Below are 19,148 nucleotides of genomic sequence, written 5' to 3' on the forward strand. Positions count from 1 at the left end.
GAAAGGTGTCCAACACTGCTCCCAGGTATTAAGTGGATTTTTGAAAAGGGAATGCATCTCAGTTGGTGGAGTGCTCACCTGAGATGTGCAAGGCCCTTGGGTTGATCTATCACACTAACAAACCACGTGTGGTAGAGCAAGCCTGTGATCCCAGTACCCAAGTAGAGGCTGAAGGGTCAGAAGTTCAAGGCCATCCTTGGGTACTAAGGATTCCAAAGCCAGCCTGAGATACATGAAACACTCTCCCTCTCTCTCTCAAAACAATGACAACAACAACAACAACCGCAACAACAGCATCAACAACAACAGCACATCCCAAGAACTGGAGAGATGGGTCAGTGGTTAAGAGCATTGACTGATTTTCCAGAGGTCCTGAGTTCAAATCCCAGCAACCACATGGTGGTTCACAACCATCTGTTATGGAATCAGGTGCCTTCTTCTGGTGTGTCTGAAGAGAGCAACATTGTACTTACATACATAAAATAAATAAATAAATAAATAAATAAATAAATAAATCTTTTTATAAAGGGGGGAGGCCTGTTCTTGTGTCTTGAACAGTTAGTTATTAGGTATCTGCTAAGTCCTAGAACAGTGGTTCTAACCTTCCTAATGTTACACCCTCTAATACACTTCCCCTGCTGTGGTGACCCACAACCAAATATTCATTTTCACTGCTACTTCGTAACTGTAATTTTGCTACTGTTACGAATCATAAGGTAAATATCTGTGTTTTCCAATTGCCTAAGGCATCTCTGTGAAACAGTTGTTCAAACCCAAAGGGTTGAGACCTACAGGTTGAGAAACACTGTTCTAGAGGCTAAAAGAGCACAGCGTGGTAGCTTTTGGCCACTGTGCTAGATGTCAGGGTTTAAGCCCAACTCCAGAGAAGTTCCTGTGACATCGGAGACCTCATTTACCCATCTCAAAGATGGAAATGATGCTGACCTCCCAGACTGGTGTGGATCTGTAAAGTCGCAGAAAAACAAGTAAGTTGTCAAGTTCATTGTCCCATTGAAGGGTTCCTTCTCAATTCCACCGACATGGAGTGGGCAGCCTGGGGTTTGGCTCAGAGGAGTTCATTTCATTATCATCTTCTGACTTGGTACTTAGCCAGTCACTGGGTGGTAAGCAATCCCTTTTTGATCCTCAACTGTTCTCTTCAGGGAACGGAAAGTGATAATCTTTTTATTACAAGTCTGAGTCATTCTTATTTACTTATTGGAAATGTCTCATGGTATAGCGTTGAGAATGGCCTTGAATTTCTGTGCCTCCTCCCTCTACTTCCCAAGCACTGGGGACTGCAGACTTGGGTCATCATATGTAATTCTGGGGATGTGCCTGGGTTTGTCTTAATTGTCCATGTGAGACAGCCTACAAGTCACCTTAGGGGAGAAACCACAATTGAGGAAACTGCCTAGATCCAATTGGCCTATGGGCATGTGTGGGAGGGATGTCGCCATTGTTAACTGATGTGGGATGGTCCAGTCCACTGTGGGCAGTTTCATTCCCTAGGCATGCGGTCCTGAACTACATAATAAAGCTAGCTAAGCATGATCCACAGAAGCAGCACACAGCATTCATAGAGGTCCTGCCTTAGTTTCCCATGAGGATGTTCTGTAATCTATTACATGAAATACATCCTTTCCTCCCCAGCTAGCTTTTTTTTTTTTTTTTTTTTTTTTTTTGGTTCTTTTTTTTCGGAGCTGGGGACCGAACCCAGGGCCTTGCGCTTCCTAGGCAAGTGCTCTACCACTCGCTAAATCCCCAACCCCCCCAACTATTCTTTTAAGTTTGAATTTTTTATTGATTTTGATTAATTTATTTTATGTGATATATGTAGATACAAGAGCTTGTGTCTTAGTTTGGGTTTCATGGCCTTGAAGGGAAAGCAGGACCAAGGCAACTCTTATACAGGCAAACATTCAATCGGAGCTGGCTTATGTTTAAGAAGTTCAGTCCATTATCATGGTGGCAGGCAGTCATGGTGCTGGAAGAGCTGAGAGTTCTACATCTTGATTCTCAGGCAGTGGAAGGGAACTGTCCTTGGAAGGTAGCCAGGAGGAGGATCTGATTCCACACTGGACAGAGCGTAGGCACTAAGAGACATCAAAGTCTACCCCTGACAGTAACATACATCCTCCAACAAGGCCATGCCTCTTAATAGTGCCATTGCCCAAGGGCCAAGCATTCAAATACATGATTTTATGGGGACCAAACCTATTCAAACCATCACATTCCACTCCATAGTCCCCATAGACTTATAGCCATAACATAATCCACAATGTATTTAGTCCAACTTCAAAAGGCCCCACAGCCTATCATAGTCTCGACAATAGTTAAAAATCCAAAGTTTGGGCTGGAGAGATGGCTCAGAGGTTAAAAGTACTGGCTGCCCTTCCAGAGGTTCTGAGCTCAATTCCCAGCAACCACATGGTGGCTCACAACCATCTGCAATGGGATCTGATCCCCTCTTCTGGTGTGTCTGAAGACAGCGACAGTGTACTCATATACATAAAGTAAATAAATCTTTTAAAAAGTCCAACATTCAGAGTCTCTTCTGAGATCTTCATGCAATCAGTTAACTGTAATCCTCTATAAAATCAAAATAAAAAAGCAGACCACATACTTCCAACATATCATGGCACATAACATAACTGGGTTTTTAAAGAAACCAAAATTCTTCTACATTTCTCCCTTTTAGTTCAAAAATGACTTTTTCTCTATAATCAATAAACTATATACAATAAGAACAATTATGAGAACTAGCAGGGAAGAATTAAATTTATCTGTATTTGGCAACCTTGGAGAAAATACCTCACTATCTATCCTATCTTAGTCCGAAGTTCTGTACCTAAATCACTTTATCATAACTTACATTTATCAACTTAAAAACATCTTTTTAGACCCTACACATTTTCTTAAGTCCTAAACAACTTAAGTTTTTACGTCTTTAATCTTTAATAAGGAAAAGTGTAAGATTATCAACTATGTAGTCTTCTCCCCCATCAGAGACCTAAGAAGGGTAAATATTACCTGAGTATGTAGGAAGTGTAGAGCAAGCAGCTTCCAAAATTGTAGAATGAGAGAGACTGTTGGCTGCCCAAGGTTCCTCTCTTTCAGTGGGGCATCCAGTGTTCAGCTGACAGGCCCAGAATATCTAAGAAATATATTCATTATATTGTCACAAATATAACCCTAAATTTCTATCAATATACATTAATCTAAGCCAATGTGAAATATTTGAGACTTGTTATTACTTGCTTAGTTTAAAGATACAATGGGGCCTGGAGAGATAGCTCAGTGGTTAAGAGCACTGACTGCTCTTCCAGAGGTCCTGAGTTCAATTCCCAGCAACCACATGGTGGCTCACAATCATCTGTAAAGGGATCTGATGCCCTCTTCTGGTGTGTCTGAGGACAGCGACAGTGTACTTATACAAAATAAAAATAAGTAAGTAAATAAATAAAAGAAGATATCATAAGCCACCTTTCTTTTTTCTTTCTTAGGGAGATATAATAATTACCCTTTTTTCCCTTATATATCTCTACTGCTCTTGAAGGCAAAGGATCATAAATGCCAGTGGCTATTTTGTTACCAATGCTTTGTTCGTGGTTTTTCTGCCTGATTCTTATCTCCTGGCTGACCAGGGGGGAAAGGTTCATATTTACTGCTATGGGCCTCAAGCTGGCAGGCCCTTCATTTTGTTTCCCAACACCAAGAGATTACCTTGTATGTCTCTCTTGGACCTGCATTCATCAGTCCAATGGTACCCTTTACCTCTGCAAAGACCCGGAAGACTTGGCTTTCTTTCTGAAGAGAACTCATTGCTGTCAGAAATGGCTTGTTCCCCTTCTCTGGCGGAAAGAACCATATCTCTCACAGTAAAATCATCAGACATTTAGAGATCTGACTTGGTCACAGCATCTTTATGAATGGCCTAATACCCTGCGGTTAAAGAAGCAAGCATTTTGATACCTGAGACCTCTAGCTACAGCTTGTCCTATGATATTGGCATGACGCTTGTGAGAGCCAATATCATGTCCCCCTTATTCACTTATCCATTGGTGCTGGTTATTCCTTTAACAGACTAATAGGTCTAATAACTCTTACATTTAGGATTCACAGTCTTAAACATTAGAGTCTCTATCAGCATCTGTCTGGCATCAGAGTTTGATATAGCTTTTTTATTTATTATATATAAGTACACTGTAGCTGTCTTCAGACGCACCAGAAGAGGGCATTGGATCTCTTTACAGATGGTTGTGAGCCACCATGTGGTTGCTGGGAATTGAATTCAGGACCTCTGGAAGAGCAGTCGGTGCTCTTAACCGCTGAGCCATCTCTCCAGCCCGATATAGCTCTTTTTTTACAGCTGAAACCAAGCTTTACAAGAAATCCGAGAAGGCTTCCTCAGAGCCTTGTACAATCTTAGGGAATGAGGCTCCTAAACCTTATCCCAAACTCTTTTTCTTTCTTACTTTTTTTTTTTTTCCAGAGCTGGGGACCGAACCCAGGGCCTTGCGCTTGCTAGGCAAGCGCTCTACCACTGAGCTAAATCCCCAACCCCTATCCCAAACTCTTAAAGCCACCAAGCAACACTGTTCTGCCACAGCATCATCAAATTGAATCTATTCTTGGAGGGCAGGATACTGCCTTTAACCAAACAATTCATCTTTAACAATATTCATTCCCTTTGCTCTATTATGTTGTTCAATATTCAAGGTGTTCTCCCTCTGCCATGTAACTGCTGACTGGCTTCTAGTGCAACTGTTACTGAACCTTTCCAGTCTTGGGGAATAACTTTAACATGAGGGGAATGCATTCTATATGAAATAATAGCATCTTTCTAATGCCTCGGATCTATCATTTCTATAGGACACCACATTATCTCATAATCATGATCAGCATCATTAGCAGGCATGCACTGCACAATTACAATAACATCAGAAAACCAGTGGTGATTTTAACAGGTCCTCCAGGTCCTCCTTTGGCAGTGCATTTTGCTTAAGATTAACTTTCTCTTGAAACGGGTTGTTTTTCTTTAATCCTATCACTCTCATGGCTTACTGCTTCTCCTGGCTCCTTGCCCAACCCCGGGTCTTTGGAGCCTTAAACCAAAAGTGAAAGGCACAGGGTGGAGCCAGGATCTGCCTTCTAGCCCAGCTGGCTTCCCTCTTTCTTCCTATGAGAAGCTCCCACTGTCAGTCACCAGGTCTGAGCCTTTTGTCCCCGTTTTACTTGCTTTTCAAGAGCTTCCATCCCCACCTGTAGCCTTTCCAGTTGCACAGGCAATTGTGCAACCCTTCCAAAAATGAGAGAACAAAGACCCTTCTGATTTTCCCTTTTCATTCATCTTTCTGTTTCTCAGACACCTCCATATCCACTCACAACTTTTCCAATTGCTCAGCCATTCTCTCAATCTTTTTTTAAAAATGTCATTTATTTAATGGATGTGAGTATAGTGTCGCTGTCTTCAGACACACCAGAAGAGGGCATCAGGTCTCATTACAGATGGTCATGAGCCACCATGTGGTTGCTTGGAATTGAACTCAGGACCTCTGGAAGAACAGTCAGTGCTCTTAACCACTGAGCCATCTCTCCAGCCCTCAATCTTTTTTGAAATACAAAAAAAGGAGGAAGAGAAGGAAGAAGAAAAGGAGGAAAAGGAGGAAGAGGAAGAGAAAGAGGAGGAGAATAGAGAAGAGGAGGAAGAAGAGGAGAATGGAGAAGAAGAGGAGGAGGGAGAGGAGGAGGAAGAAAAGGAGGAAAAGAAGAAGGAAGAGGAAGAGGAGAGTAGAGAAGAGGAGGAGGAAGAAGAGGGGAATGGAGAAGAGGAGTAGGAGGAAGAAATAGAAATTCCCTCTGGGAGCAGAGTGGGAAAGAACCCAGAGCCAGCAGCAGCAATAAACTTTTTGGTGGTACCCTGAGGCAGACTATTCCTTCCTTCTTCCCTTGCCACTTCTTCTATGGCATTGGAAATCATGTGTCTCATTTTACCTAGCTCTAGGTTAGGTGTCACTTATAACTGGACTTTTTGGCTTTTTTTGGGGGGGGGGTTCATTTATCTAACACCCTTCTCTACCTCTACTCCACCCTAATCCCCTCTCTATCATCATATCTCCAAACAGCTATCATCAATACAGCAATCCAGCAAAAGCCTCAAATGCAACAGCCTGGACCAGCAGCAGCAGGGAGAAACAGTGGAGGGAGTAGCAGTTGTCATCAGCCCGCTTGGTCCTCTTGCATTTATACTCTCTCTCTTTTTTTTTTTTTTAAGATTTATTTATTATATATGAATACACTGTAGCTGTCTTCAGACACACCAGAAGAGGGCATCAGATCTCATTACAGATGGTTGTGAGCCACCATGTGGTTGCTGGGATTTGAACTCAGGACCTCGGGAAGAGCAGTTGGTGCTCTTAACCACTGAGGCATCTCTCCAGCCTGCATTTATACTCTCTTAAGTGCCCCCAAAATTCCAAACAAACTATCTACAGCTTGCAAAAATCACACCCCTTCTAGAGCATGAGACAAATCATAGTGGCTGTGGACAGTCCGAAGCAACCCCATGTCCCCTGCCTGGGATCGAAACAAAAACATAATCACATAACATAACTGGGCTTTTCAACAAACCAAAATAATCATTACTTGCATGTGTAGGTTTCACGTGCCATGGCAGGAGTGTGAAAGTTACAGGACAGTTTTGAGACGTCAGTTCTCTCCTTCTACCTGTATATGGGTTCTGAGGATTGAACTCAGGTTAGAGAGGGGTACTGGGGGTAACAGAAGGGAGAGAATAGGCCATTTTTCTACCAAAGGTATATGTGTTCTTCTTTGCCCATGTATTCCTGTTAGAGAAACTGGCTGACTCAAGGAAGGCCAGCATCTGCCTGGGATGTGGATTGTGGTGGTCCTCAGCCTTGAGTTCAGCTACTAAGGATTCAATGTAACCCTGGAAGGGGGCGTGTCCTATAGTCTGAGCTGATGCTCTTGTCTCGGATGCATCTGTAAGTCATGGTAAGATCTCGTCTCTTCTCTTCTCCTCTCTTCTCTTCTCTTCTCTTTCTTTCCTTTTCCTTCCCTTCCCTTCCCTTCCCTTCCCTTCTCCTCTCCTCTCCCCTCCCCTTCCTCCTCTTCCTCCTCCTCCTCCTTCTTCTCTGTCTCTCTCTCTCTGTCTCTTTCTGTCTCTCTCTCTCTCTCTCTCTCTCTCTCTCTCTCTCTCTCTCTCTCTCTCCTGCATCTCTGCTCTCCTCTCTTTTTAGCTAACCTGTTTAATACTTTTTTTGGAAGGTGAGCGTTGCTTGGATGTTGTATTTTAGGCTTGTATTAATCATAAAAGTAACAACTTACATACTTCACTACTTCACTGAATTTTCACAGTAACCCATGACACTGAAGTACCTATTTTACACAAGAGGAAAGAAAACAGACCGAAATAATTTAAATTAGTAACTAATAAGTTGAATTAAAACCACATCTGCCTGTATTCACAGCTCAGGACTCTATTTTCAAATTTTATTTAGCATTTATTAGTTTATCTATATGAAAATTTTCCCCCCCCCGCACATGTGTTCTTGCAAGTGTGTGTCTGGTGTCCTCAGGAGGAAGACAAGGGCATCAGACTGTAACAGCTGATTTAAGCCACTACGCTGATTAGTATAACTTCTATGTTAACATTGTTACAAAATAAATGCCCTCAGCTTATTTTGAAAATTTTGCTTATTTTTTTTTATTTATATGGGTGTTTTGCTTGCCTGCCTGCATAACCTGGTGCCTGTAGATGCCAGAAGAGGGATTTGTCTCCCTGGAACTGGAGTTACAGCCAGTTTTTTTTTTTTTTTTTTTTTTTTTTTTGGTTTTTTTTCCCCTTTGGAGCTGGGGACCGAACCTAGGGCCTTGCGCTTGCTAGGCAAGCGCTCTACCACTGAGCTAAATCCCCAACCCCAGCCAGTTTTGAAATACAGCGTACATGCTGGGAACTTTGCAAACCAAGGTCCACTTAAAGTACGGCTATGACTCTGTTCTTGAAGTGATGGACTCAAGAACATACCAGTCTACCTGGTTTTCAAAAGCATCCGACAAACTAAGACCTGGTCTTTTGCCCGAGATGACTGTAGTTCCGAGGACGATCCACTAGAGGAGGCAGCGCCAAGACAACCGTGCCTCTCTTTCCCACTCTCACCTCGTTTGTCAGCCTAGGAGAAAAATCCCGCCTCCTGACCCATAAGGCCACGGGGCCGGAAGTCCCACTCTCTCTTCCTGTTCTCCACCATGGCGGTGAGTAGGGCGAGAGTTGCCTTTGCCTCTCTTTCATCCATCTCCATCCGCGGCCGGCGGAGCCCACGAGGGCTGTTTCGCCGGTGGCTGGAGGAGGACCGAGCCCGCGATGCTGGTGGCATTAAGACCGGCAGGGCTGTGCGGGCGCAGGGCTCGCCCGTCACGTCGCCGCCCATCGTAGGAATGGGGCTCAGGTCAGCGGCCCCGAGGGCCCAGACGCGGGGTCTGGGGGCTTCCGGGAGTGCGAGCGGAACGTGCCGAGCTTTCTGTCGGGTCCCAGCCCAGGGGACTTGAAGCTTGTTTGGTGCTGGGGAGCATCTGCGGGTCCCTACTCAGGACTGGTGCTCGCTTGCAGACAGCTTGGGAAGGAGGAGGGCAGGTCGCATAGGCCGGTGTTTCCTGTAGTTTGTCATTTTAAGGTTACATTGTATTCTCTCCTGTCTGATTGGCTTTCTATAAGCTCTTGTGTCTATTACCCAGAAACATCGACCGCCTTAGCATTCAGGCTTACTCAGTGCACCTCCGCCCCAAACACTGAGACCTTTTTAGTCCTTAGTCCATAGGATTCGGGACCGTAGAGATCAGACTGGAGAAGACATTGGCTTCTCGACTTTGACGGCTGCGTTTACTCTTTTCTGCAGCAAGATCAGGGTGAAAAGGAGAACCCCATGCGGGAACTTCGTATCCGCAAGCTCTGCCTCAATATCTGCGTGGGGGAGAGTGGAGACAGACTGACCCGAGCAGCCAAGGTGTTGGAGCAGCTCACAGGCCAGACCCCTGTGTTTTCCAAAGGTGAGTGGTGATGGGCTAGCCAGAGAGGCGTGGATGGAAGGCCTCAGTCCATCTAACCGGAACACGAGTGCGAATAGACTTAAGAGGGAGCTAGAGTAGACGTCTAGTATTCCGCCTGGTTGACAGGTAAGAACAGGGTTAATACATTACACTGCTGGGGTGAGAGAATATCCGTTCTTATTCTTAATATTCATGTTCGTATCTGAGTACTCTGTTTGCTTGACAGAAGAGGGCGTGAGATGTTATAGATGGTTGTGAACCACCATGTGGGTGCTGCTGGGATTTGAACTCAGGACCTCTTTAAACCACTGAGCCACCTCTCCAGCCCCCTATCAGTGCTTCTTAACTTTAGGCTCTACCTCAGCTTCCTTAAAATGAATTCTGATTCCCTTGTGTGGCCACATGGGAGGTGTTAATGTGCTCGAAACATGGGGTCTGTTGGGAGTGTGGTTATAGGTGGTCTGTTGTTGGGATTGGATACCTTTTAGTACCACCGGTGAGCCTGGGCTAGTTAGCCTCAGGATATCTGGACAGTCGGCCTTTTGAAAATACTGGCTTTTACCAATGTCAGCCTCCCAGTTTGTCCCTTCCACACCCCATTCTGGATTTTGAATGCAAGTTCCTGTATGTTAGAGCATAATGTTAAGCTAGGCCTGGTAGCCTATGATTGTAACTCCCGTACCCAGACTGAAACAGGAAGATTGCTCCCAGGTCAAGGCCAGCCTGGGCTACATTTGACATTCTCAAGGAATATTAACGGTGCTAACCTGTGTCTCTGACTTGCCTAATGTCATGAACGCTGGGGATTGTAATGTTCTTAGCTGAAGTGCGGCGGGGGACATTAGAGATGGAAAGCTCTGTTCTGTGTTGGTGGGTGAGGTTGATTAACACGTTAGATGCCGTGCAGTGGGAGTAAGATGTTACCTACCTCTCTGTTCCCTTCTTGCAGCTAGATACACCGTCAGGTCCTTTGGCATCCGGAGAAATGAGAAAATCGCTGTTCACTGCACTGTCCGTGGAGCCAAGGCAGAGGAGATTCTGGAGAAAGGCCTGAAGGTGAGGCGGGCTGGCCTGGAAGTGGGGAACATTTGATGGATGATGAGAGATGATTTGGTTTAAGGGAAGGGGTAGCCTGTTCTCCTGGCTGGGATGCACAGAGTTTTGGTTTTGCTCCGGACCTACTGGGTGTTGGTCTGAGCTCATACTGTGCTCTTTAAACACAAGGAATAACCTGGTTGCCGTTTATGTCTCCTCAGGTGCGAGAGTACGAATTACGGAAGAATAACTTCTCAGATACCGGCAACTTTGGCTTTGGGATTCAGGAACACATTGACCTGGGCATCAAATATGACCCAAGCATTGGCATCTATGGCCTGGATTTCTATGTGGTATGTGGAATGTGGACTTCTTGATCCCAAGCTGCCTGTGGGGGAGGGCCTGCTGCTCCTCTGTCTGTTGTCCGCACATGCTGTCTTGCTGTTGGGATGTAGTGCTGGGTTGAGGTCTTGTGTCTTGTCTGCCTGTGTGTCCCCCTTGAGAGAAGGGCCTTGTTCTAGCAAGTGTACAGGGTTGACAGGTCTCTGCTGTGCAAAGCTCTCTGGGAGAAACCTGTGCTGCCTTTGTCCCTGGCATTGGCTACCCTGTCTCCACTCGTCCCTAGTCTCTGGCACACGTGAGTTCTGTGGGGAAGACATGGAAACAGACTGTGCTAAGGTGGGGTTTTCATGTGGAAATGACTCTGTTACCACAGTGCTTCTGTGAGAGCAAAGAGCCAGGCGTAAAAGTGAGACCTGAGGGGGAGGTCGGTTAGGGCGGCAGAGCTCTGGGTGGCTTCTGAACCAGGGGTGAGTGTGCCTTTGTGCCTTTGGGTGCTTTACATTTTTCCACATTACACATGTTGAAGGTTTTGGTTGTGAGGCAGGGTCTTTGGTTTACAGCCCAGGCTGGCCTTGAGCTCCCTGCATGTTAGTATTACATGTGTGTCTGGTGCCTAGAGGCCAGAACAGGTCAAGGGAATCAGGTCTCTCTGGAGACTGACGGTACAGGGCTGGAGACCAGTTGGGAAGGAGCCTGCAGGGCATGTGTGTTCAGTGCTTGGTGTGTTGTCTGGGTAGCGTAGCTAACGACACTTCCGTCCGACAGAGGTACTGGTCTTGCTTCAGAGTCTGTTACGTTTCTAGATGACTTGAAGATCGGTCTCTAATGTGTGAGTCCTGTCTGTCCGCTGTTGACCCGGCCCTGGGCTGGCTGGATGACTGTTGGTTATTCTGGCACAGGTGCTGGGTAGGCCAGGTTTCAGCATCGCAGACAAGAAGCGCAGAACAGGCTGCATTGGGGCCAAACACAGAATCAGCAAAGAGGAGGCCATGCGCTGGTTCCAGCAGAAGGTAAAGCTGATTTCCCCCAGTGAACTGGTGGTGCCGGTGCCGGTGCCGGTGGCCGGTGCTGGGGTGGGAGCTCTGAACACAGTGCTATTTGGTGGGTGGCTTGTGCAAAGATGGGATACTGGGGTGACGTCGTAAACGGCACCCAGGGTTGGTGGTGGAAAGGTCTTGAGTGTAGGTGTCTGGAGTCAGAATTGTCAAACTAGTTTTTGTGCAGTTCTTGCTGTGGACGCTTGTTCTGAAAACAAAATTTCTTCTCTTTCAGTATGATGGCATCATCCTTCCTGGCAAATAAACTTTATCCAAAGGCCAATAAAGTTTTCTCAGAAATGCATGTTACAGTTGTGTGTTTGTGAAGGAGTGGGGCCACACTCAGATCCTGGGACCTCAAGCATTTAAAGCCCCAAGGGGAATTACTGGCAGCTGCAGCCTGCCTCCTGGACGCCGTGTTTCACTGCAGCTGAGCTGAGCATTGTGTTCAAGTGCCCTGCAGATGGGCTGTGGTGCCGAGGCCCAGCTTAAGTGGGTTTTGAGCAACACAGGGTTGGTTAGGGGTTGGATTTGGTTGTAATCAAGGGCTGGATCAGTGTCCCCAGGAGTCCCTGGTTTGTGACTTGATGTGTGGGTGTGTGGCAAAGGGATCACAGCTTCTGGTGTGGTGCTAAAGACTTAAGTTTTGACGTTGCTATTCATAGTTGAGTTGCATTTAAAAGGAGATGGTTGGGCCACCTGGTTAGGAAGGCAAATGTCTGATTAGTCCTCCCTTGATAGCTGTTACCTGGAGCAAATCTGTCTCACGGAAACATCATTAGACTACTAGTAGGTGTGTAAGTACTCAAATTTTGTACAAAGAATCTTGGCTTGTTTTGTGTGAAGATAGCTGTAAATAGTGATCAAAAGTCATTTTGTGGACTGGGTAGGTGGCACAGGCAAGCCTGCTGTGTGAGCCATTACTCCAGCCAGGTAGATGCTGGGCTCTAGTCAGCCGCCTAATGTCCTGGTGGTCCTGGTTTAAGGTTCTGTTGGACAAGGAGCCTTCACAAAACCATTTAACCCATTTCCTTCCAATCGTGCCTTAGACAGCTGTTTTCCCCACAGTCTCTGTCTCTTGCTGTCCTAGAACTCCTTGGTCACCAGGACCCAGAATCCTAACCCTCTGCCTCCTGAGACTTTTTTGCTCAGGGGTTAAAGGCACACAGGGCCAAATTTTCTTTTAATTCAACTTTGTGTGTGTGGGTGTTTTGCATGTGGGCCTGTATTTGGCTACCAGTGGAGGCTAGAATAATGCAGGTGGCACGTGACACACCTACCCACAAGTGGGGTTGTGCCATGTCTGCTACATGGACATTGGGAATCAAACCTGTCTTCAAGAACAGCTGGTGCTCATAACTACCGAGCCACCCCTCCTGCCTTCTGTTTGCTTACTGAGACCTCAGTAAGTGAGCTGAAGGAGTAAAATTTAAGTACCTGTAATTAAAAAGCACAAAATTTATAGTCAAGCAGAAAATGGAAAGAAACAGAAAGAGGTAGGCCTAAACATGCCCGGACAAGCCTGAAATACGGCTGCCAAGTCATCAGTGAAGATAGCTGACCATAAAGGATAAACAATCTCCACAAGGCCGTGGACCATCTGGAATCGCCCACTCTCCCCTTCCAACCCCTCTGAGGTTAACCAAAATAAACTGCCCTACCACGTCGCTGAAATGTTAAATTACACGTGCTACTTGCTGATGTAGTCCCGCACCAAAATTAGCCCGCCACTGCTTGAATCAGCCAATTATGTGTAGCCGCGCCAAACTCCCTAAACTTTTCCTATATAAACCCCTGATTTCTGAGCTTCGGGGTCGACTCCTGTCTCCTGCGTGAGACAGGTGTTGGCCCGGATCTCCGTCATTAAACTGCCACTTGCTTTCACGTCAAGCGGGTCTCTCATGTTTCCTGGGGCATGCTATCCTGAGACTCCAGGGAGGGTCTTTCATTTGGGGGCTCGTCTGGGATCTTTGCGCGACCCCCAGAGACCCGGAGAACCCTTGGAGGTACGTTGGTGTGAATCCTGAATGTTAGTGTGCGGCGCCACAGTGTGCATGTGTGTTTTGGTTTTGGTTTGAAACAAAGGGAGTGAACGTGGAATCCCACTCAGTGCAGCCGCCTCGGTGGTCTGTGAGGACCCTCTGGCCGCGGAAGGGGGGATGCCCGGGGCCCACAAGCTGCAGCCCTGGAAGACGTTCCACGGGTGGAGAACAGTCGAGAGGACCCGACTGTGGGCAGTCGGGAGGACCAGACTGGTTTTTCGGAGCAAAGGAGACGAGTGCTCCTTTTACCTAGGCGGGAGTGGACGAGGAATCCCACTCCATCAGATGTCGTGTTCAGCTGCCTATTTAAGTCTAGGCGCCGACGAGTGTGCTTGGACGTGTTAGTGTCTGTTGTCTGTATTCTGTTTCTGTGTTTGGTGTTCTTTTTCTTTGCCATGGGGCAGACTGTGACAACCCCTTTGTCTTTGATAGTGGACCATTGGACAGACGTTAGGGCAAGAGGACGGAATTTGTAAGTGGAAGTTAAAAAAGGTCCTTGGCAGACTTTTTTTTTCTCCCGGAGCTGGGGACAAACCCAGGGCCCTAGGCAAGCGCTTTACCACTGAGCTAAATCCCCAAACCCCCTTGGCAGACTTTCTGTGCTTCCGAATGGCCTACTTTTGGAGTAGGTTGGCCGACCATAGGAACTTTTGATTTGCCTACCATTAGGGCCGTAAAGGCCATTGTTTTTCAAGAAGGACGGGGATCACACCCGGACCAGCAACCGTATATCACAAGATACTTGAATTTTTTCCTCGATTTGGGATACCAAAGGTAATTGGGTCAGACAACGGACCTGCCTTCGTCGCCCAGGTAAGTCAGGGACTGGCCATCAACTGGGGATAAATTGGAAATTATATTGTGCTTATTGACCCCAGAGTTCAGGACAGGTAGAAAGGATGAATAGAGCTCTAAAAGAGACCTTAACTAAATTGACTTTGGAGACCGGTGGGAACGATTGGACAGCCTTACTCCCATACGCCCTTTTCCGGGTTCGAAATACTCCTAGGACTTTAGGCTTAACACCCTTTGAGCTAATGTTTGGGGTGCCGCCGCCCATCTATATGACTATAGAAAGTAAAACTTGTCTCCTTCCAATATTCCCCCTTCTCGTCTCCTAGCTCAATTAAAGGCGCTTGAGGTCGTGAGAAAAGAAATCTGGGGGTTGGGGATTTAGCTCAGTGGTAGAGCATTTGCCTAGCAAGCGCAAGGCCCTGGGTTCGGTCCCCAGCTCAAAAAAAAAAAAAGACTGATAGGGGGGTTGGGGATTTAGCTCAGTGGTAGAGCGCTTGCCTAGCAAGCGCAAGGCCCTGGGTTCGGTCCCCAGCTCCGGAAAAAAAGAAAAAAAAAGAAAAAAGACTGTTAATCCTCTGTGTCGTAAGGGTGACCCCGACCAGAGACTTCAACTCACATCTCACACTTCAACAAACCCAAGAAGTGCTCAATAAAAGAAAAGGAAGGGGGGGAGGTTTTTGTGGCCTTTAACTGTGCTTGATTTCAGAAAAGAAGAAGGATGCTCTCTCCATGGATGTTTTTGTGCCTTACAGCTGTAAGTGCCTCCCCATACCAAGTCTTTAATTTTACCTGGATTATTACTAACCAAGCGGGAGACATTGCAAATTCCTCCTCCACGGTTTCTGCTACAACACCTTGGCATAATTTGGAAGTAGATCTCTGTCGGCTGGCCCTGGGGGCTGACACTGCATGGGGCACCCCCGGTCACTATTTGCCCCAACCTAAACCTGTTAATACTCAACAGAGATATAGCACTGTCCCAGGGTGCTATAATGCCGCAGCTAGAACTTACTTGACTATGGCACCCATATACGTTTGCCCAGGTCTCATAGAGACCGCTCCCTTACCACAAAATGTGGCCACGCTGTCGATTATTTCTGCAGCTCTTGGGGGTGTGAAACTACTGGAGACACCTATTGGAACCCCTCTTCCTCCTGGGACTTCATTACAGTTAAAAGGAAAAACCCCCCAAAACAACAACTTAATTCAGGACCTACACCCCTTAACCGGAACTGCATTAATAATTGGTGCAATCCCTTGGTCATATCATTCACAAAAGCAGGAAAAGAACAATACTGAGAAGGCCACGGATATGAGTGGGGCCTCCGCTTATATATAAAAGGAAAAAACCCTGGACTAACCTTTAAAATAAGATTACTTAAGTCTATCCCAAACCAGCAAAACAACATTGCTGTTGGTCCTAATTCAGAGCTGCACCAGAACAATAACCAAGCCCAGAGGGAGGGTCTTTTAGAGCAAAGTTTGTTTCTGAGACAGGGTTAACTTTTCCTGTCTCCCAAGCCAGGGTCTCCTGTCAGCTAGAGTGACTTGGAACTAGCTGGGTGCTGGAATCCTGTGCCACCACACCCAGTTTACACAGTGCCAGGCAAGTCAGCCAGAGGAGGGCGACCTCACAGCTACTCTGAATTAGGTAATTGTGACTCAAGTAAACATGCTCAAAACAGCTAAGCTAGCTTGGTGATTAACTGATGTGGGAGCCTGATTTGTAGAGAAGGCACACAGTAAAAAAGTATTCCATAAGCTAGGATGTGTAAGGTCCCTCCCTCTACCAGTGGTTCAATTCATAACTGGGAAAGTTGCAGTTACAGAGCTTGTTAGCAATGAAAATAAGGTTGGGAGTCAGCACATGAGCAGGCTGAAGTGTTAGGAAGCCTGACAACCACTGAATGTAGCCTTGGTGGGCTGGAAACTCACTTTTATACCTTAGTCCCCCATTTGAACTAGAGACCCAAGTTTTTGGGGTTTTTGTTTTTCTGTAGACCAAGTTGACCTTGAACTCAGGGCCACCTGCCTCTGCCTTCCTACATGGGTACCGTTGTATTGTCTGCAACTCGGAGGGCTTTACATTTGTGATTTTTTTTTTTTTAATTATGCTTCTGCAGAGAATGGATGTTTAGCAACCATCTGACAAGTGCTGGGAATTGAACCTGAGTCCTCTGGCAGAGCAAGTTCTTAACTGCTGAGCCATCCAAATTTATGCTGATGCTATTAACATACTAAAACTGGGCTTCTGGCTTAGTGGAAGCAGTGTTGGGGGTTGAAAGAGGTGAAACTAGAAGCTAGGATTCAGTCCTGCCTCTCAGCTGTCAGTGTGATACTGAGTTCATGGCTATCCAGGGGAGTAGAGCAATTGGAGATTTCCCTAACCAGTGTGCAGCAGCCAGTGCCTGGACAGACAGGACCTCCTGGTAGTTGACTGTCAGGTCCCCTCAGGCCATCATGCAGACTTGCAGACTGATGTTTCTGCTCTGCCCATGTCCTGATGCCACAGCAGTGTGGAACAGCTGGTGTCTTAAGTTCACTTGGCTAATAAACCAAGTTTTGTGACTTTGTTGTGTGGTGATTTTCTCCAGCTTGGTCATGAAAATTTGACAATTGGGGACAGTCAGTCTTTTGGAAAAGGCATCTGTCGCAGCAGCAGACTTAGAAATGCCAGGCTCCTCCCTTGCTGAGGGTTACAGGCCTGGAGGGTATCCTCAAAGCCGAGACTCCAGCTCCGGTCCTGCACTTGCTTAGGCCAATGGTTGCAGCTGGGCTGCATCCCCAGCTCTAGGGATGCTTGTTATCAGCAACTTGCTGGATGCCCAAGGTCATGGATGCCATCAAGGACCATCCCATGGCTGCTACGGCTGCAATGTTAAGGGATCAGATGGTGTGACGGGAAGCTGTGGAACCAGTGAGGTCACTGTTATGTGCCATTGGTGTTTATGTCCAGAAGGGAGACAAGGGCAAGAGGAAGAGCTGGCTAGGGATCTTCTCATGTGGGATGGGGGAGGGATATGTCACAGCAAATATGTCACAACTCAAGCCTATTCTCTTCCCACCGTTAAGTGGGTTCTGGGAGTGGAGCTCAAACCAGCCTTACGAAGCAAGCACCTTTACCCACTGAGCCATTGCTGGCCCCATCCAGGTATCTCTTAAAAAAGATGTGAAAGGTGAACTATAAAGATTCCTTGTACTAGATTAATAGTGTAGATATAACCTCAGTATTAAGTGACAGGGTCTCCTCCCAGAGAAAATGTTAATACACTAAAGCTGGTGTCTTCTCGTTTGGTTGTGTGTGTGTGTGTGTGTGTGTGTGTGTGTGTGTGTGTGGTGGGGGGATTGGTTTTGGTTTGGGTGGGGGAGTTGTGTTGTGTGCTTTCTCTGACACGAAGTATTGCTGTGTGAAGCAGAGCATGTGGTTCCTGTCCCCGCCTTTTTTTAAAGGTTTATTTATTTATTTATTTATTTATTTATTTATTTATTTATTTATTTATATAAGTACACTGTCGCTGTCCTCAGACACACCAGAAAAGGGCATCAGATCCCATTACAGATGGTTGTGAGCCACCATGTGGTTGTTGGGATTTGAACTCAGGACCTCTGGAAGAGCAGTCAGTGCTCTTAACCACTGCGCCATCTCTCCAGCCCCTTGGATTTGTTTTTAAACATAGCTGAGAGAAGGAGGAATAGTGAGCTTTCCCCTTGAAGTGGCTCTGTAACACTACCTCCATCCCCACTGGAGAAACTCCGGAGACCTGTTAGACACTGTGGGGAGGGTGCGAAGCAGGGAAATTAAGCCTCTCACCCACCCTGCTTCACTGCTAGCAGGGCTGCAGGCAAGCCCCTGACCCTCTGTAGAGGATTTGGCTTCTTTCCTGTAGCCATGGGCAACCTAGTGCTGAGGTGCTCCATGCGACCTCTGTGCGAAGATCCAAAGTTATCTACCAGAGGGGCCTGAGTCCTAAAGAGTTAAGGGCCCAGAAACTACCTACAAACAGTTTTAAGCTGCCAGCCACTGGAGACCTGGGAGTGCCTGGGGGTACGGAGCTACTTGGAGAGCACTTGTTATGGAAACCATAGAGTGGTTGTCAGAGGGGAATCTGGCCCAAGGTGCCCCAGGGCACCACAAGGACTGAACTTGGCTCCTGAAGCTACAGGTGCAGACCAGTGTGAACAGAAAGGACATGTTTGTGCCAGTCAGGGACCGCTTCCCAACATGGCCCTGGAAGGCAGCAGAGGCTTGGAAGAGGCTAAAGGCAGTCAACAGCTTAACCATGGAGGAAGTCACTGCCCTCCCTGTTTTCCTGAATATTGCTTTTGGTGGCATAACTAATCCTCTGCCTCCCACTGACCACCGTCAAGAATCCTGCTCTTCTGATTTAGACGTCTCACTGTGGCCCAAGCTGGCCTAGGACTCAAAGTGGTCCTGGATCACCAGCCTCCTGAGTGCTGGCTTGGGTTACAGACATGAGCCGCCACCTCTCCATACTGGTGTCTTTTGTTTCTTTGAGTCTCAGTTTGTCCTACAAGAAGAGATGCTTAGTTTAAGTGAGATACAGTGCCTGGCCCTGACAGGTATCACAGACTTATTTTCTGTAGTGAGATCCTTAGCTGCCCCTGCTCTCCTTCCAATGCTGCCAAAAGGAAGTCCTGTGGTGATTGTAAACTTCAGTGTGACGGGTGTGTGTGTGTGTGTGTGTGTGTGTGTGTGTGTGTGTGTGTGTGTGTGTGTGTTAAAGTGCCCAGAATGGTGTCGGTCCCTCCAGGGGTGAGCACACTTTAACTCATGGTTGTGATTCTTCCTTTTTTAAGCAAAAATTAT

At 46.7% G+C, this 19,148-nt stretch overlaps 1 protein-coding gene across 1 annotated transcript; it reads left to right on the top strand.

Annotated features, from left to right (window-relative positions):
- The first annotated feature begins 8,194 nt into the window (after positions 1-8,194).
- Rpl11 (ribosomal protein L11) lies at positions 8,195-11,787 on the top strand. Its single transcript, XM_032896150.1, has 6 exons — positions 8,195-8,277; positions 8,919-9,069; positions 10,019-10,125; positions 10,326-10,457; positions 11,346-11,456; positions 11,719-11,787. Exons 1-6 carry the CDS (start codon positions 8,272-8,274, stop codon positions 11,746-11,748), a joined length of 537 nt encoding a protein of 178 aa, XP_032752041.1. The 5' UTR covers positions 8,195-8,271; the 3' UTR covers positions 11,749-11,787.
- Positions 11,788-19,148: the final 7,361 nt, after the last annotated feature.

This window comes from Rattus rattus, chromosome 1, assembly GCF_011064425.1.
Source record: "Rattus rattus isolate New Zealand chromosome 1, Rrattus_CSIRO_v1, whole genome shotgun sequence".
In the NCBI taxonomy this organism is placed as follows: Eukaryota; Metazoa; Chordata; class Mammalia; order Rodentia; family Muridae; genus Rattus; species Rattus rattus.